We start from the raw sequence: 17297 nt of genomic DNA on the forward strand, positions 1-17297 counted from the left end.
AAACCTTCCAAAAACTACGATTCAAAAGCACGGGCACGTAAACTTATTTACAGCCACACGATTATTCTTTTTTGCAATGGTGGGCACCGCTAACTGAAAATTTAGCGTCGCTAACCGCTAATCCTTTTCTTCTTCCTCTTCTTCTTCTTCTTCTTCTTTCTCTTCTTCTTCTTCTACTTCAGCGTAGAGCCGGGGTGGCTCATGCTGTTTCAAGCAGTCGTCTCCATTCAACTCGGTCTTGGGTCACTCGTCGCCAATTTCCTATAGTCGTCTCAGAAGTAGCAAATCGCTTTAGACCAGGTAGAGTCATCATGCACGTTGCCCCGCCCCCCCCCCTGTTCCTGGTGCCGGGTTGTTGAAGAGGACTATTTTCGTCGCACTGTCGTTCGGCATCCTTAGGACGTGTCCGGCCCAGCCTGCTAACTTTCGCTAGATGTACGATGGGACTTTCCCCAAGCAGTGCCTGTAGCTCGTGATTCATACGCCTCCGCCACTCTTCGCTTTCAGTTTGTACTCCGCCAAATAGCGTCCGCAGCACTTTCCGCTCGAACACGGCAAGGACGCGTATGTCCACCGTGAGCAGCGTCACGGCTTCAAGTACATAAAGAACTACCGGTCTAATAAGGGTTTCCTACATTGTTAGTGATTGTTAGCTGATCGTAGCGTTTTACGAAGGGCAAAGTAGGCCCGATTTCCCGTTTGGAAGCATCGCTGGATCTCCTTACTAGTGTTGTTGTCCGCGGTCACCAGCGATGCCAAATACATGAACTCCTCTACCACTTCTAGTTCGTCGCCGTCAACGGTTACCGTCTATGGGAGACGCGCGTTTGTTTCCTTTGAGCCTCTTCCTTTCATGTATTTGGTCTTCGACGCATTTATTTTTAGCCCAATTCTCCTAGACTCCGCTTTTAGCCTGGCGTAGATTGCCTCCGCCGTCGCAAAGTTCCTGGCTATGATATCGAAGTCATCTGCAAAGCCTAGAAGTTGGCTACCCTTGGTAAAAATCGTGCCTCTCGTTTCGATGCCCGCTCGTCGTACCACCTCTTCAAAAGCGTTGTTGAACAGCATGCAGGATAAACCGTCACCTTGTCTCAACCCTCGCCGCATCTCGAAGGGACTCGAGAGTGTTCCAGAGATGCGTACGAAACACATCACTCGATCCAATGTAGCTCTGATCAGTCCCGTCAGTTTGTCCGAAAAACCGTGTTCGTGCATTATCTGCCATAGCTTGTCTCGATCGACTGTATCGTATGCTGCTTTGAAATCAATAAAGATGTAATGCGTGGGCACGTTGTACTGCCGACATTTCTGCAAGATCGGTCGGATAGTAAAAATTTGGTCAGTAGTTGCGCGAGCCCCCATGAAACCCGCCTGATAATTCCCTATGAAACCTTGTGCTAAAATTTCTCCTTGTGGACAACCTTTGACCACCGTAATCGTGACCGATGTATTTGTCAATTATGATGGGATTTCTCTACTCGAAAGCATTACTTAAATCCAGCGCATTGTAGTGTGGTCAATTCTGTTTTGAAAGAGAACTGTAATAATTGAAACGAAGGACGTGTAATCAAAAGCTCCTCCAATATCAAGGGAACCAAAAATTGTCGTTTCTTGTTATTTGAGCGTTTTCTCAATTAACGATTTACCGTGTTGGTATCATGTTAATCCCCATCTATGTTAATCCCCCAATCTTTAAAAACTCATTGCGGGTATAGTTATCCTAATCTGAGATTTTCTCCATTAACCCAAGAAGCGTTGATGTCAGTTTTATTAGGCTGAAGCCTTATTCATGATTTTCTCTTACCCCCTCTACTTGCCGCCAATGCTCCGCGATATGTGTGAAACTGTCTCGAAAAAGGTTGATGAGCTCGGATTCTGTAAGAAAATGAGTAGAATACCATCCGGACCTGAAGATTTCATTGGTTCGAAAGTGCTAAGTGTATCCAAACTTCCGTAAAAAATCGGCATGTGCGCATTTAATTTCATCGTGCATATTGATATGACAGGTCGATAAAATCAGCGTGCCACTGAAATTGTGCAATTTTCGAAAGCTGGTTATTTTAAAAAATTGAAAATATTCAGTTAGTCAATCTCAATTTCTAGCAAAATCATTTTAGTTGCTTCCTCTGACAGGAAAACCGATTGATAATAACTTTCTTTCTGCAAAACACTTTTCTTTGATGGATTGTTGTGTGCGAGCTAAAACAAAATACTTGAATATGGCAATTTGGCTTCGCATAAAGAAAAGATTTTGGTGTTGAACTTTGGTATTCTTCATAATAGCAGCAAAAAAACTGTTTGGTCAGGGTGTTGCCGTTTTAATAGCTCTATAAAACTAACCGATTTATTGCGGTTTGACAAGCAACCGTAATAAGATCAATTTTGATTGGTGCACCATTTTGTGTTGCTACGCCACACTTATGGTAAGTTTATAGGAGACGTGGTGCAGCCAACAAGTTTTAACGTTTTTAGCAACCACAATAAATTTGCTTTATTAACAGTTTTATTATGGTTTCCTGCTAGCTATAAGTGTGTTTGGACTCGTTTCCTCTTGGTATTGCGCAATACCACAATAAACGCAGGGGTAATGATTAATACCGCAATAAAACCTTTATAAAATTCAAGTAAACCCAAGTGGCTTTAGTATTGTTACTTTGGTTGTATTGTATTCAACTACTGATTGTCCAGAAGAATTTTTAACATTTTTCTCTAGTCATCACCAAGCGCGAGGCCCCCCTGTAGCGCGAGGCTCCGTGTGACCGCACAGGTTTGCCGGCCTAAACGCCGGCTCTGCTGGAAACTAAACCGCTGTGAATACGGTATCATGGAACAATTCTACCTCTTTTTATCAAGAATGAACAAAACAATTCCCCACTCCCTCAATTACAGCCTACGTTGCTCTATTTGCACTACTACAAATATGCGAGGCAGATGCACCTGAAACTCTTCTATCGTGTTGACATAGCTAGTTTTTCAGTGACAACAACTTGCTTCTGGTGCTAATGTATATGAAAGATTTAATGAACACTAGCGCCAGGAGCAAGCTATTGTCACCGCAAAACTAGTTATCTTCAATGAGCCGGTATGTAGGCAATACCTACACGTTATCCGATATTCGTTATCACGATAACCATCTGTCTCTCTTTTGATCTGTTTTTGAAGGACAGTAATCCACCGAATAGGCCCTTGGATGGTACTATTGGCTCATTGTAATTTCTCAGGGTTCTTCAAATAGATACAACTGGTTTTTGATAGACGATAAGCCTTTGATAAGCCCCTACAATATGCCAAAAATCAGCTTTATTGTTAGTTGCGCAACAAAGAAGTTACGTTGGGTGCACGCGGAATACCACGCATTGAGGTTTTTAGGGGATTGCTGCATAACTGTTATGGTTTGTACCACGCAGACTTTTTCGTCCTGCCGGATTTTTTCGTCCTTCCACATGTTGCATGTCACATGTTTCCAAAAAATTGCTCAATCTAAACGCACCTTAAGGTAAAAGGACAGCAGTGGTTTCTTTTTGTTTGTGTTAAATTGTTTCCAAATGCCCATATTCCCCGGGGCAACTATGATATATACTCGTAGTTTGGTTTAAATATCTTTATGCATTAAGGCATAAAAGCGCACGATTTAAACCTACAAATCCTATGCAAGCTATGATCTTTATGAGCAATGTCTCGAAAAATATCACCTGAAGGCTATTCCCCTGGCACTACTGGGCTGTAAACATCGAGTTGGGAAGCCGCAAAGACCCAGAGAATGATACCTTTCTTTCCTCGGCTGAGTTTACGATAAAACGTTTATTTTTTGCGTTATTGAAAGGCAGAAGGAGGAGTTAGTTCATTTATGGGCTCTAAATACTCACAAATTTCTTCAAGATTGTAGAATCTCACCATCCAGTTAGGTAATTTTTTTGTGTTGACCTTTTTAATTAGCAGCGCTTGTTATTTATTGAATGTTAACTATGCAAAGCGCTGAAAGCTCCGTAGATTTACTATATTGCTATTTTAAGACTAGTCACCGAAACTGCGTGGCGGTTACAGCTTGGTTTAAAACTTGGCCTACGGACAATATATCAAAACGAAGCTTGCATCAAATCTATCAAAACTAAATAATAATTGGAAATCCACAGGTTATACCGTCTTGAGCCACAAACCCGTTCCATCATTTAACATATTTAACGGGTTGAATTCATAGATTGTAGTGGATATTTTGAACTGCAGCATACACTTCATCCTAATAATCTTTAAATTTATCTTTATACGAAAGGTAGTATCAACATTAAGTGGAAGGACTGTTCCTATAGGTGTATGCATTCATAGTCCTACGCCAAACCTGCGTCTGTATCCTGAGACACAAACCCTTCTACTTTTTAATTTTACACGTAAAACAAATTTTATTTGCTGTTGATTACTGCAAAGAAAAATTAAAATAGAACTTTTAAAGCCAATTAACAACAGCTATGCAGTCCACAAGCTGATACACTGCAATGTGCAGTTGGAGTACCCATAAAAGGTTGATTTACTACCTATGCTAATGGTTACTAAAAATGCACCATTTGGATTGAAATGCGCTTGCCATGGGATTCGGTATTTATGATCAATTTTACTAAAAAAAATTAACACAGTTTTGAGAGGTTTCTGAAAATTCAGAAATCACTCAGAAATGTGACGAGATATTCGTTTAAGATTTTTAACCTGAAAAGATACAATAAACTAATTAAATACTTATGGATAGAATTATGATCTCAATTGCCAATCAATAAGTCAAACACTTAAAACAACAGTATTGTAGCTTTTATTATTACGTTCTTCTCGGTTTCCTAACTATACAGTGTTAAACTAAACAGTAACAAAAAAGGTAGGTACAACGTTATTTTGGCATAAGTCGTGTCGTGATTTACGCGTCCGGCCGGTGCTAGTAACGTGTACACATCGTCTGACAAATAACGTCACAACAATAATAATACTTTTGATTTGCCTTCAATTGATCACTTCGCCTATCCTTACGTGCTAATTAATGATCCGAAATGATGCATTGAAGTGTTTTCTTTTTTTATGTTTTTAATTTTCATGAGGGTTTTCGGTGAATGGTACAGCTCTTTGTACAACCAAAAATTAAAATCGACAAGCTTAACGATGAAACAATGTCAACAATTGCACAGGTCCCTTAATCACAAACGAGTTTCGTTTTGAGACAGTTCCGATAGATAGGTAGCAGTTCAATGGTATTAAATAAATGTACAATTAAATAACAACTGGTTCTATATGACACCTAGGGATGAGTCGAATCCAACGGAGAATAGTTCGATAGTGGAATAAACAACAGTATTTTAAAAAAAATAATGTGAAAGTCGAATGTAGGTATGAGATGAGGTTATGAATGACTTGGCACACCAAGTGGGCTGCTCGACGATGCTGGAGCTTTTCTCTAGATCAGTTTGAAATCGCTCTTGTGGTGACTAGTAGAAGCTCCCTCTCGTGCTTTTTGCTGCGCTGCGCTGGATCAGTGGTGCGAAAAGCTTGATTACCTACTCTACTAGCCGTGTGCTATGTATGATCGCGTGATGTGAATACTCGATTTTATGTACACCTTCATCTCCGGGCGAAGAAGAAGGAATGGCTTAATCTATTAAACTATTTCGAAACTTCATGCGACGAGGCCGCATGTACGCTTTCGTAGCTAACTTCAGCGTGGAATCCTTGATCATCGGCCGTATAGCGAACGTTCTGTACGCGACCATCCGGCAGCAGGATATGGTACTCTCCTCGGGTTACACCGTTATCACGGTTTTGAATGTGCCCGAAATCGTTTCCGGTGTGGAAATCACGTACTCGATAGCCGAAGGCGTAGCCTTCCGAGTCCTGGAACAAAGAAATTTAGTACAGAAATACTCAGTTCTGGAAACTATTAATTTTAGTCGATACTCACGTCTAAATCCTCACTGTCTTCGTGTTGCAGGTGATGATCCGCATGATCTTCATACTCTTGATGGTGGTACTGGTTGCGTTTATGATGTTGATGGCGATCAATCTGTCTTGTTTGATACTGCAGACTGACGGGCTCCGGCGTTGGGAGGACTTCATGCAATTCCTGGTAGTGGGAGGCATCGTGACTGCCGGTGTCCAGCTGTTCGTAGCTGTTGGCTTTACCTTGCGGCGGAATTGTTGAACCGATAATGTACGTTGCATGAGTGGGAGTTGCCGAAGTTGGTCCCACAATGTCCGTGTCGGATATATCGGCAACATGTTCCTTGATCGGGGTGTAATCTTTCGTCATAGGAACCTGTAGCTGGGGATTCATTTGCACTGTGTGGTACAATGCGCTGGAACTATGATCTTCGTACAGGATCTTTGGACCGTCTTCAATTTTTACGCTACGATAACCGGTGGTTTTCTTCGGCTCTGGTCTTGGAGTGGAACCATCATCTGGGAACATGATCGGTCCCGTGCTGTCTTGTGGTCGCACTTTCGTTTTCATTGTTTGCAGTGCTTGCTGATTTCCAATTGGAATAGGCATGTGGAGCAGATTGTTCAAACCTCTCAGCTGAACAGTTGGTCGCTTACCGATCAATGCCGAAAGAGCCGCTATGCTGCTGCCAGTTTTCTCGTAATTTTCACCAGAATGCGAGGATTCACTGGGCTTTCCTTGTTCTGCATGATTGTAATAGGAATTTTGCTCGTTTTGTTCCTTTGAATCGGGTACCACAATATTCAGATTATGGAATGACTCACTGTGCTCTTTAGGTTGTTCGTAGCGCAACTCAACGGGACCATAGGGATTGTTATAGTTCGTATGGCTTTCACCGGAGGAGCCTTCCGGTCCGGTAGGATCTTTATCGTAGGAAATTGAAATTGTCGGTTGAACGGTAATTTTTGTTCGTGGCTCCTTGATTCTCATTGGCACTGGAACTTCTTTGATCACATATTGAATATTTGGTTTATCATGACCACCTGCAGCTTCCTTTGAGTTACTCGAATAATCGTAGGGATTTTCCTTAGAGTTTTGATATCCAGACGGTAGGTCATGCATTTTATGACTTTCCATCGTTGGCTTATAGGTGTTAATGTATTGCGGACTCACGACCAGAGGGGCATAAAGAGGTTTTTGATGAAGCCTTTTCTGGCGATGGACGTTAGAAGAAGACGACCACCAAGTTCCGGGTGTGGATTTTTCTGGTTTCAAACTCTCGGCCGACTCAGTTTGAGGTGACTTACTAGGCACAAATCCAGTTTCCATTTGTGGGATGGCCAGTAATTTTGTTTCTTTAGGACCGGAAGAAGTTATCTTTGTGCTTGTTGTTGAACTGAAAGGTTTCTTCGCTTTCGGTTTCTTATCACCGTAATAGTACTTAGTACCACCTCTAGCAGTTTCGTCCCCACTAGTCTTACCGTTCATTCGTTCATTTTCCTTAATAGCTATATCGATAGCCTTTTGAACCCCCAACGGTAGATCTTCGTAGTTTGCCATCTTTTTCTTATTTGCTCTAGCAATCTTCACCCGGCGAGATTCCTCAGTAGTCATATCGGTTTCTTCTTCGGGACTGTCACGTTTTTCCTTTTTACCTTCCCGTCTTCTTGACTCAGGACGCTCCGAAATCTCTTCATTGACGGAACTTCTCGTGTAGGTGTCCGACGTAGTAAAAGGCATTCTGAGGTTCGGATTCTCTTCCATCATCTGTTTGTGATACAGCATGGTATCCCGCTCTGGGGTTTTAGCATCCTTCAACTCAAAGGAAACCATTTCCCGACCTTCCTTATTGGCAGGTTCCGCCGATCGTCTTCTTCTACTTTTATTCTCCGATTGCAGCTGTGGTTTCTCTGTTATGATGGCATCTTTCAGTTCGAAGCGAAAAATCTCCTTTGGGGTCGGTTCGATTCGCTTTGGCTTCCGATCTGAAACCTGTCGTTTGGTTCTATGGTTCACCTCTGACCTTTCGTCAACGGTTTGTTCCAAGCTTGATGGATTGAGGACCGCATCATCCACAGTGAAAGCAATCATTTCGCTCGGTACAATGTTAACCTTTTTAGAATGCCGTGTCGCCGTTGATGGGGAGGTTTTTGCCGTGGATGGATCCAATCGTTTTCGTCTGCCGGTTGTACTGAGCTCTCGAAGATTCTCCAATCGAATGCGGTCATGTTGATTTTCCTCGAAATTTTGATACCGCTCGCTGGATGCCGCCGCATAGGATGACACCACGGGTAGAGTTGCCTCGCCGAGCTGGCGATTGCGTCGGTTCAGGTAGGCTTGCATGCCCTGCAAAAAGAAAATGACACGAAATAAGTGGAACTCACTAGTTTGAGGTTAATTTTAATTCAACTCAAAAGCATGAACTTCATAGTAATCTGGCAAAATATAGTGTAGAGATGACGTGGAGGAGGAGTTCTGTGAGCTTCTTGAAAACACGCATGGAGAGTACCTAAGACATGATATTAAGGTCATCATTACAAATGCACAGAAATTCTTCCCATCTGCTACAAGCAAGCTATCTGCAGTGCAAGCTTCCACACTATCACAAACAATCATGGCCTGAGATTAGCAAAGTTTGCTGCAGCCAGAGCTATTTATAGCATCTTTTTTGCATGTCGGAGCGTTCGAGAACACACCTGGAAACATCTAAATAAGGAGGCCCCTTCACAGATTGACGGGAGATCCGAGGATCAGGGGGTTTTTACGCCCTCTTGAAGAGGCTTCACCTTAAGGGGGCTTTTCCCCATCCTACCATAAATTCATGGAGACCAGATGGTCAGATGAATCAAATAAATGATAAATGATCAAACGTTGTTTCGGATTACTATCTCGTAGCATGTTAGATTTGCTTCCAGTTGTCTAACATATTTAAATCGAAATGAGCAAAGAGCATCTGAACATAAGAAAAAGCTTAGATTATTAAAGAAAGCAGATACGCCACTCTTCGCAGATTCAATCGTCGGTAAAGTGGCTTCTGACGGCAACAGGGTGTACTAACTTGTCATAGTATTCGTAGAGCGTTTTCATAAGTACACGTTTGGCTATATCATCTGTCACTAACACTTGAGCAGGCGATACAAAGACTGGGATAGTTCAGTTCACCCGACCCCCAATAGATAGTGCTGATAGCATATTTTCATGCATGCATGAGGAAATCAAAGACTTGCCTATCTAGTTCGGCGCAGGTTTTTCGGAGGGCGCGGCTGCGGGGTGTGGGCACACCGGGAGAGAGTTATTTTCTCAGCTGGCTTAGCACAGAGAGAGAGACTCTTAATCGGTCTGTTTTACACAATCTGCAGTTACGCCCTTTGGCGGTTGGTGCCGAATTGTACGTTTGGGCAAAAATTGAGCCACGGGACCTGATCCTGCCGGGAGTCGGCAAATCAGGAGCCCCTAAGTCAAGGTCTAACTCCATGCAGATGACTGAATGGCTGGAGGGGTGAAAACATGCCAGTCGCGAACGGAGTGCTTTGGGCATCTTGCCCCTACTGTGCCATGCGGGGCTCTGGTACGGTCGACCTTTGTTGTCCCTTGCGTTTCGTGGGAACAGCATAGTAGTCCTGCTCAATTTCCCTTATGGGTTTTACGCCAAGTGCGTTCTGGCCAACATAATCGGCTTCTCTTACAATTTGCTGTCTGATCTGTGTTGGAGATTGTTTGTGCATATGCTTCGCTAGTCAAATAGTTAGAGTCGCACAAATAAATCTTCAACACAAACGGGCAGCAAATTTGTATTTATGCGAAAAACTTTTTAATGGCTCTGTCACCATCGCAATGGTTCAGAAGCCATATTTTCGCAAGGGGTACTTTCATTCGACGGATATTGGAAACCAGAACTTTGCTGTTTTCAGCAAAACTGGTATGCCAAATCCTCGTTTGATGCCCAGGGCATGCATATTGTTGCATAGGTCAATAAGTGCATGCCATATCTCTGAGTTGACTACTCGAGATATTTGTGCAGTCACAGTAGAACTCGTCGTGGATGATGTCCATAGGCGCTATGTCTACTGTTCTGCATACTTACCACACGATGAACCGTCTCCCAGCGACGATTTCAGAAATGTGGTGAGATACTGCCAATCTAATGGACTTCCGCTCATTGTAGGCAGTGATGCCAATGCCCATCACATCATTTGGGGCAGCTCAAGGATTCGAACCGACGATTGAGTCATCGATCGACTTGGATGTGGCTGTAGATGTCACAACATCTTTTATTGCGGAAGCTTTTGAAGTAGCTTACCCGCTAAAAACTATTAAAACGACTAGAGGAACACCATGGTGGAACTCTCACCGCGGAACTAAAGAAACGATGCATGAGAGCCTGGAATAGACGTCTTGGGGATGGCGTGGAGCCTTTCAAGCAGGCCCGGAGAGCCTATACAAAGGCTCTATGATCATCAGCACGCACGAGCTGGCACAGGTTCTGCAGCAACGTTTCCAGTTTCGGCGAAGCAAGTCGACTTAATAAAATACTGTCAAAATCGAAAGATTATCAGGTTAATAACATTCGAAGCTCGAACGGCGAATACTGTTCGAATGACAATGAAATCCTGGAATGTCTCTTTTATAGTCACTTCACGGGCCGTGTGGAGCCTAAAGTTCGAAACGATCCAGAAATCGTTTTAGGTGGCTTAGACTCATGGGCTTTTGCTCGGAGACTTGTCACAACTGAAGCGATTGAGTGGGCCGTGAACAGCTTCTCTCCATACAAATCTCCTAGAACAGATGGAATATACCCTATTCTACTGCAGAAAGCATTCAAGTACTTCAAACACATTCTGAGAAGGATCTTTGTGTGTAGTATTGCTATTGGGTACATCCCAACTCAATGGCGTGAAATAACCATTAAGTTTATTCCTAAAGGTGGACGCGCGACATACGAGCAAGCAAAAAGTTTTAGACCAATCAGTATAACGTCTTTTTTGCTTAAATCACTTGAGCGGATTGTTGATCACCACATCCGCGAAACTAGCTTAGTAGAAGTTCCTCTTCATTCAGCACAACATGCTTATCAAAGTGGCAACCCAGCTAGCACCAACTCGTATATCAATGTACGAAAATTATCGTAAATATCTCCTAACAAATCCGAAATCGTAATTAAAGCTTGATAAAGTGGGGCAAAGCTGATTTTCTGTCGTATATAATGATTATAACTGACATACATACGATTTTCAGCACAGAATCGTATAGCATTACGGAGTGAGTCGCGCTTAATCGGATATTGTCGTATATAAATACTTCTATAGTCGTAACGCTTCTAATTATTCCTAATCACGTATATCGCCTCTAAAATAGTACGGATATGACAATTTTGCGCATCAAATATGGTTGATTAGCATGTATATCTGTACGTAATGCTGATTTTTATCTTTTATATACATATGAAAATGCTAGCTGGAAAGTCTACAACCACTTTATTACATGATGTGGTGGATAAAATTGAGGTTGCTTTTTCACAAAACGAATCTTGTTTAGGAACTTTTTTGGATATTGAAGGCACGTTTGATAACGTATCTTTCGCTTCCATTTTGGAGGCTGCTCGTTATCATAATGTGCCTTCAATAATCATAAAGTGGATAGAACAAATGCTTAGTAACTGATTGATTTTTTCATCCTTACGGTAAGCAAGCATTTGGGAGCAAAGTGTTTGTGGATGTCCACAAGGTGGCGTTCTCTCGCCTCTTTTGGAACCTTGTGGCGGATGGCCTACTGAGGAAACTCAATGGTCTAGGCTATCGCTTTTACGATTCGGATGTTGATGTTGGGAACGAAGTGAAGTATGCGGAGTTGATTCTCAACTCCAAGCTTGACTGGTCCACAAATATTGATTTCCGAACAAAAAAAGCGTGCGTGGCCTTTGGGCAATGTAGACGAGCAATTGGCAACTCTTGGAGGCTTAAACCCAAATACATATACACGGTCATACACGGTCGTTGTCAGACCAATACTGGCGTATGGTTGTCTTGTATGGTGGCAGAGACGGGAAGTTGTGACTGTCCAGACAAAGCTTAACCAACTTCAAAGGATGTGTTTAATGGCAATGTCTGGTGCATTTACTACAACTCCTACTGCCGCCCTAGAAGCTATTTTCAATATTAAACCTCTACACTTCCACCTGAAGCAAGAGGCACTAATATGTGCTTATCGACTACACGCGATTGGCCTTTGGCAGTCTGGGGACGGTTCCACTGGTCATACTCGATTGTGGTCGCAAATTGTTGCTGAGGACAAGTTTGCCCTTGCTCCTAGCGATGTAACGCTCATGCGTACTTCCCGTGTAGGACTTTCTCAAGTGACTTTCCTCCTAGAGAGGAGTGGATGTCAGGCTACATGAAAAGGAAAATTTCCGACTATGTGGTCTGTTATACCGATGGTTCCTTGTACGAAGGACGCGCGGGTGCTGGTGTTTACTGCCGTGAGTTAAAATTGGAGGAATCCTATTCGTTGGGTAGTTACTGCACCGTTTTTCAAGCTGAAATCTTTGCAATTATGTGCGGAGCTCAGTTTGCACTTCAGAAAGAACTGATAGGCAAGATTATCTATTTCTGTTCTGACAGTCAAGCCGCTATAAAAGCCCTTTGTGCGGCTAATTCTAAATCTAAAACAGTCATCGCCTGCCACACCCAATTAGAAGAACTAAGCATTCTAAATGCCGTTCATCTGGTTTGGGTTCCTGGCCATTCTGGTATAACCGGAAATGAATGGGTTGATGAACTAGCAAGATCTGGAGCAGAAAAGTCGGTTTTCGGACCGGAACCTGCTTTACCAATTGCGGCATGTTGGATAAAACAAAAGATTCGATCTTGGTTTTCCTCTGAACATGTACGTTATTGGGAAAATCTTGAAACTTGTCGTCAAACGAAAAGTTTCATTGTTAAGCCTTGTGAGAAGGTTGCGAAATTTCTTTTGCAACACTCAAAGGTAAATTGCAGTATTCTTGTCAGATCACTGACTGGTCACTGCAGATTAAATTATCATATGGCTACGATTCAGCGAGCTGAATCGTTTCAATGTAATTTATGTGAATCCGACTACGGTACACCATATCACGTAATTTGCAACTGTCCTACAGTAGCACAATTGCGTCATAGGATCTTTGGATCCTACGTCTTAAATGAATCGGATTTTAGGAAACTAAAATTACGAGACATTTTGATGTTTCTTACCGAAAGCGGTATTGAGCTATAAGCTCTTATTTATCATGAGTATACCCCCCAGGGGGTGTACTATTGATAAGTTAACTACCAAGGAATGCAGTATCCCCTCGGGGGTACAAAAATCTCTCGGTATATATATGTTTGTGTTTGTCCAAATTCCTCATCCACCCCTTCCTATTCCTCCTGTTTTCCTACCCGTCCTCATCAGGTAAATGATGACACGGGCAAGATGGGCAAGGCACAAATCTTCCACATGATTGTGAGGAACGTGCTGCTCGAGCCAAAGATGCTAATACTTGATACCTGATACCATCTTTTTATAGTGTTTAAAGCAGCGAACGATTCAGTAACGCGAAATTAGTGCGGATTGTGATTGAACATGATTTTCTACCGAAACTGGTTAGGCTAGTACCTGCACGCAGGTTCCACATCAAGCATTTGAATTGCGGATGAGATACTGAACTTTTTTGTGACGTTCGATGGCTTGAAGCAAGGTTATAGACTGCCGGATTTTCTTTTCAACATTACATTGGAAAGTGTTACTCAAATGGCAGTCGCTCAGAGAAGTGGCACTATCTTTACGAAGAATGCAAAACTTCTATGTTTTGCGGACGACATCGATATCAGTAGAGTAGTGAAATAAACTTTCAGCGCTCTTGGGAAAGAAACTTTTTGGCTCGTCATAAACACGGCTGTTTAGAAGTACATTGTGGAAAGAAAGGAGTATTTCCATCCCTCGGGTGTTGAAGCTGTGGTGGTGATAGATAAAGATACTTTTGAAGGTAGTCGATGAATTTGAATAACAACGTAATTATACAAGTGGCATATGACAATAATGATCCCGTGAAGTAAAGAGGCGGGTAGTGACGGTAAATAGGGGTTTTGACGGATTAAACAGTTTGCAAGTTTGCACAAAACTCGCAGTCTACAAGTCGCTGAATAAAGCTCGAGTGGTTTAATATCTGGACGTACTGTTTATTTTGCTGCAGCGCTCCTAGGGGTCGGATCACGAATATTTGATATGACAGCAATTCCGTCAAAATAACTCTTCGGTAAAACTATCCAGCATCTGATAGAATCTCTCTAACGGGCGTGGAACAAAGAATTCGTTTAGTATAGCGATAAGAGATCAGATCTGCCCGAGACGCTGCGGTTTCTTGCCTAGTGACCGGAGCTACGTGGTCAAAAGATCTTGTATGTTTAACAATTACTGTCGAATGGGAGTCGAATAAACGGCATTCACTTTTTGATCCAGTTTACATCTGGTAAATCTCCGAGATTGTCTTTCACCTTCAGGTCATCACCCAATTCGGCATCTGTATTTTTTCCGTGTTTTGCGCTCAGTCAATATCTTCTGCGATTGTCTTCGGGTTGTTTCTCAATTCAAAGGTTATTTTACCTTTTTTTAGGTTAACTACACGCTAGTTTCTTCAAATGCTTATCTTCTCTCACTTTTCGGAGTAGTTCTGCATAAGCCTTTTTGTACCTCAATGATTTAGGATTTTTAATTTCGCATTTTAAGCACTTCTTTATTCTTCGCATGATGCTTCTTCCACTCCTCTGTCTGGCCTTCGCTTGTATAATCAGCTACAATTTCCATTTACGTTTTTTTTCCGATTGGTTCCGAGATCCTTTTCGTGTCTTGGCGTCCTATGCTTCAACCAGCAATTCTTTCTCGTTACCTAGTTTCGCCTTGATGCCTCTAATGTTAGTATTTGCAGGGTTTATCCGAAAGTAATGTCAATTAGTGATATTGTGAAGCGACTATACATTGCAGCAGCGTGGTCCTACCTGTTGGTTTCGGCAAAGGAGGAAGTAAGCCTTCGAACGAGCGATCGCTTGTTAGTTCTTTTTGATCATGAGCGAAACTCGTTTTCGTCACCCGTGTAAAACGGGATGCAATGCTCATTGACCAAAGGATTACCATTAAATTTTGTGCGAAACTTGGAAAGTCTGTGGTGGAAAGGTATAATGAGAAGAGCCTTTTGTGAGCTGCAGCCTTTGCACAAATTATGAAAATTTGATTGTTTTTCTTTTGACATATTATCCAATTTCCGAAAGCCAAACGTTAGACAGCGTATATATAGCTCTACAGGTTTAAGCGTGTCTAGTTTGTGGTTTGAGGAGTACAGTAGTCTCTTACAGCGAAAATTATAATTTGTTAGCGTTTCCTCGGGTGTGAGATTGACACTGCAACACTATATAAGCCAAAGCCAAAGCCTGGGTGCTAATTCCGTTATCGAAATTTGACCTTCTGTTTTTATATGACAGACTTCGCAACCAGCTGTTAGAATACAGGATAGTGCGGAGTCAGTGCTGCGATCCTATTGACTCTAACGCCTCTCCCAGCCGAGTTTCGAACATACGACGACTGGCTTATTAGACCAGCGTCTTACCTCGAGGCCAACTGGGAGGCACAATATGTAAGCATTGTCACTTATTCAGTAGCGATACTGGACAGACCCGCTTGACCATTTAGTTGGTTTCGAGGTACGATGCTGGTCTAATATGCTAGTCGTCGTATGTTAGAATCTCGCCTGGGCGGTGCTGCTAGATAGAGTCAGTAGGATTGCACTAGCCCCGTAACTGTGCTGTACTCTAATAGCCGGCTATAAAATCTGTCGATAAAGAAGGGCCAAGTCTTAGAATGGACGTTTAAGCCCAAGGCTTTGCTTTTTTACTGAACAGAAAATGAAGTGCGGAATAAAGAAAACAACCAACATATTGCTCCCAGTGTTCCCAATAAAAAGCATGTGTCACGTAACTTGTGCAGTCATTTGGTTCCATGCTGGGAACCTGTCATTTTGCCACTCCTAACACACCGTAACCGAATGGATCTTTACAGAATTCGACTCTGGAAAGGTGTAAAGATTTTAACGTGTTATTTTGCTATTGGATTTTTAATTGAAAATAGATAGCCTTAATTTTTTTATTCCTCGGATTTTTTTTTGTGAAAAGCGAGAACTCGCTGGTCCAAAGATTGCACGTTTTCACTCATTTTCAAGTAGTGTTAAATTGAAAATGACCATTGACCTTAATGAGATTTATTCTACTTACATCCTGCTCTCCTCGAGTGGTGAGATAACCTACATTCGGCTGTCCTAGTTCATAGACGTCCTCAAACACAGCTGCCGGTAGTCGCGTCCCAAAAGCTAGTGGCAGTAGAAGCAGAAGAAGCTGCAAGCAAATCAAAACAAAACAAAAAATCACAATTATTCGCTGCTCTGCTTCACGTGAATTTCAATTGATTAATGATTTATTTACCAAGGAAGCTAACCTTGATACGTCTTGTTTATAATTACGGGGTTCATTGTCTTTCATTGTTCCGTTGTGCATTACGCATTGGTTTCGGTGTTTACTCAAGCTTCGGCCGAGGACCACTTAACCACGACGGCCGGTCTACCGGCAGAGAGTGTGGTAAATTTCGGAAGTGCTCTTCACCTACAACGAACGACCCATAACTCTCGAAGGTGTGAAAAACATGTGGCTCAATCGCAAAAAAACGGTTCAAGTGCCCCAACAAGCTACCACCGCGATGATGATGCCGGATTGCCGGTAGCAGTCGGCAGTCAGCGCACCGTTTACTTCTAATTACGTCTCTTGCCGGCACGGTCGAACACTCTTCGGAAGTGGGATCCTACCCCCCCGTGCCGCCGTTGGTCGATCGGCAATCGGAAGGAGCAGCTCCGAGGAAGGTCGTTTCTTTGTTTTGGTTGCAAATGTGGCAAAACCGTGCGCACAGTTGAAAGAAAATGGGGAAATATTTCTTTGTGAGTTATTTTGGCATCGCTGATACAAATGAAGGGAACATTTAAATTTTTGCATTTCGTACTGTGGATGAAATGTATTTGTTATTCAAGTGACTCACTCCAGCTGTTGTATATTATGTAACACGATGTTTGCCGATGAAGTGAGTCTTAAGGCTCGAGAAACTAAACGGTTTGAATTCAATGAAAAGTGCCTTCATCAAAGTACAATTTTAGCAAACAAACGGCAACGCCTCGGGCAGTTTCGTGTTTACTCTCAAAGTGAGTACCATCTTCTGAATTACCTTCGAATTAGTTAGTGTCGATTGCAATGACCGACGAGAGTTAATTTTGAATTGAATATGCATTGATTAGAGAGCGGTTAGGACACCAAAGATGTAGTCGGCCTTTTAGTTCGAAAGA

At 42.5% G+C, this 17297-nt stretch overlaps 1 protein-coding gene across 1 annotated transcript in view; it reads right to left on the bottom strand.

The window, feature by feature from the left end:
- Nucleotides 1–16464, bottom strand: part of LOC128735173 (uncharacterized) — a 59727-nt gene extending 43263 nt beyond the window's left edge. The window contains exons 1-4 of the mRNA XM_053829667.1: nt 16393–16464; nt 16186–16305; nt 5933–8257; nt 5674–5865 (exon numbers count right to left, since the gene is read on the bottom strand). Coding sequence (XP_053685642.1) covers nt 5674–5865; nt 5933–8257; nt 16186–16305; nt 16393–16464 — 2709 coding nt within the window. The remainder of the gene's footprint in view (nt 1–5673; nt 5866–5932; nt 8258–16185; nt 16306–16392) is intronic.
- Between the last annotated feature and the right edge of the window lie 833 nt (nt 16465–17297).

The sequence above is a fragment of the Sabethes cyaneus genome, chromosome 2 (assembly GCF_943734655.1).
Source record: "Sabethes cyaneus chromosome 2, idSabCyanKW18_F2, whole genome shotgun sequence".
Taxonomy (NCBI): Eukaryota; Metazoa; Arthropoda; class Insecta; order Diptera; family Culicidae; genus Sabethes; species Sabethes cyaneus.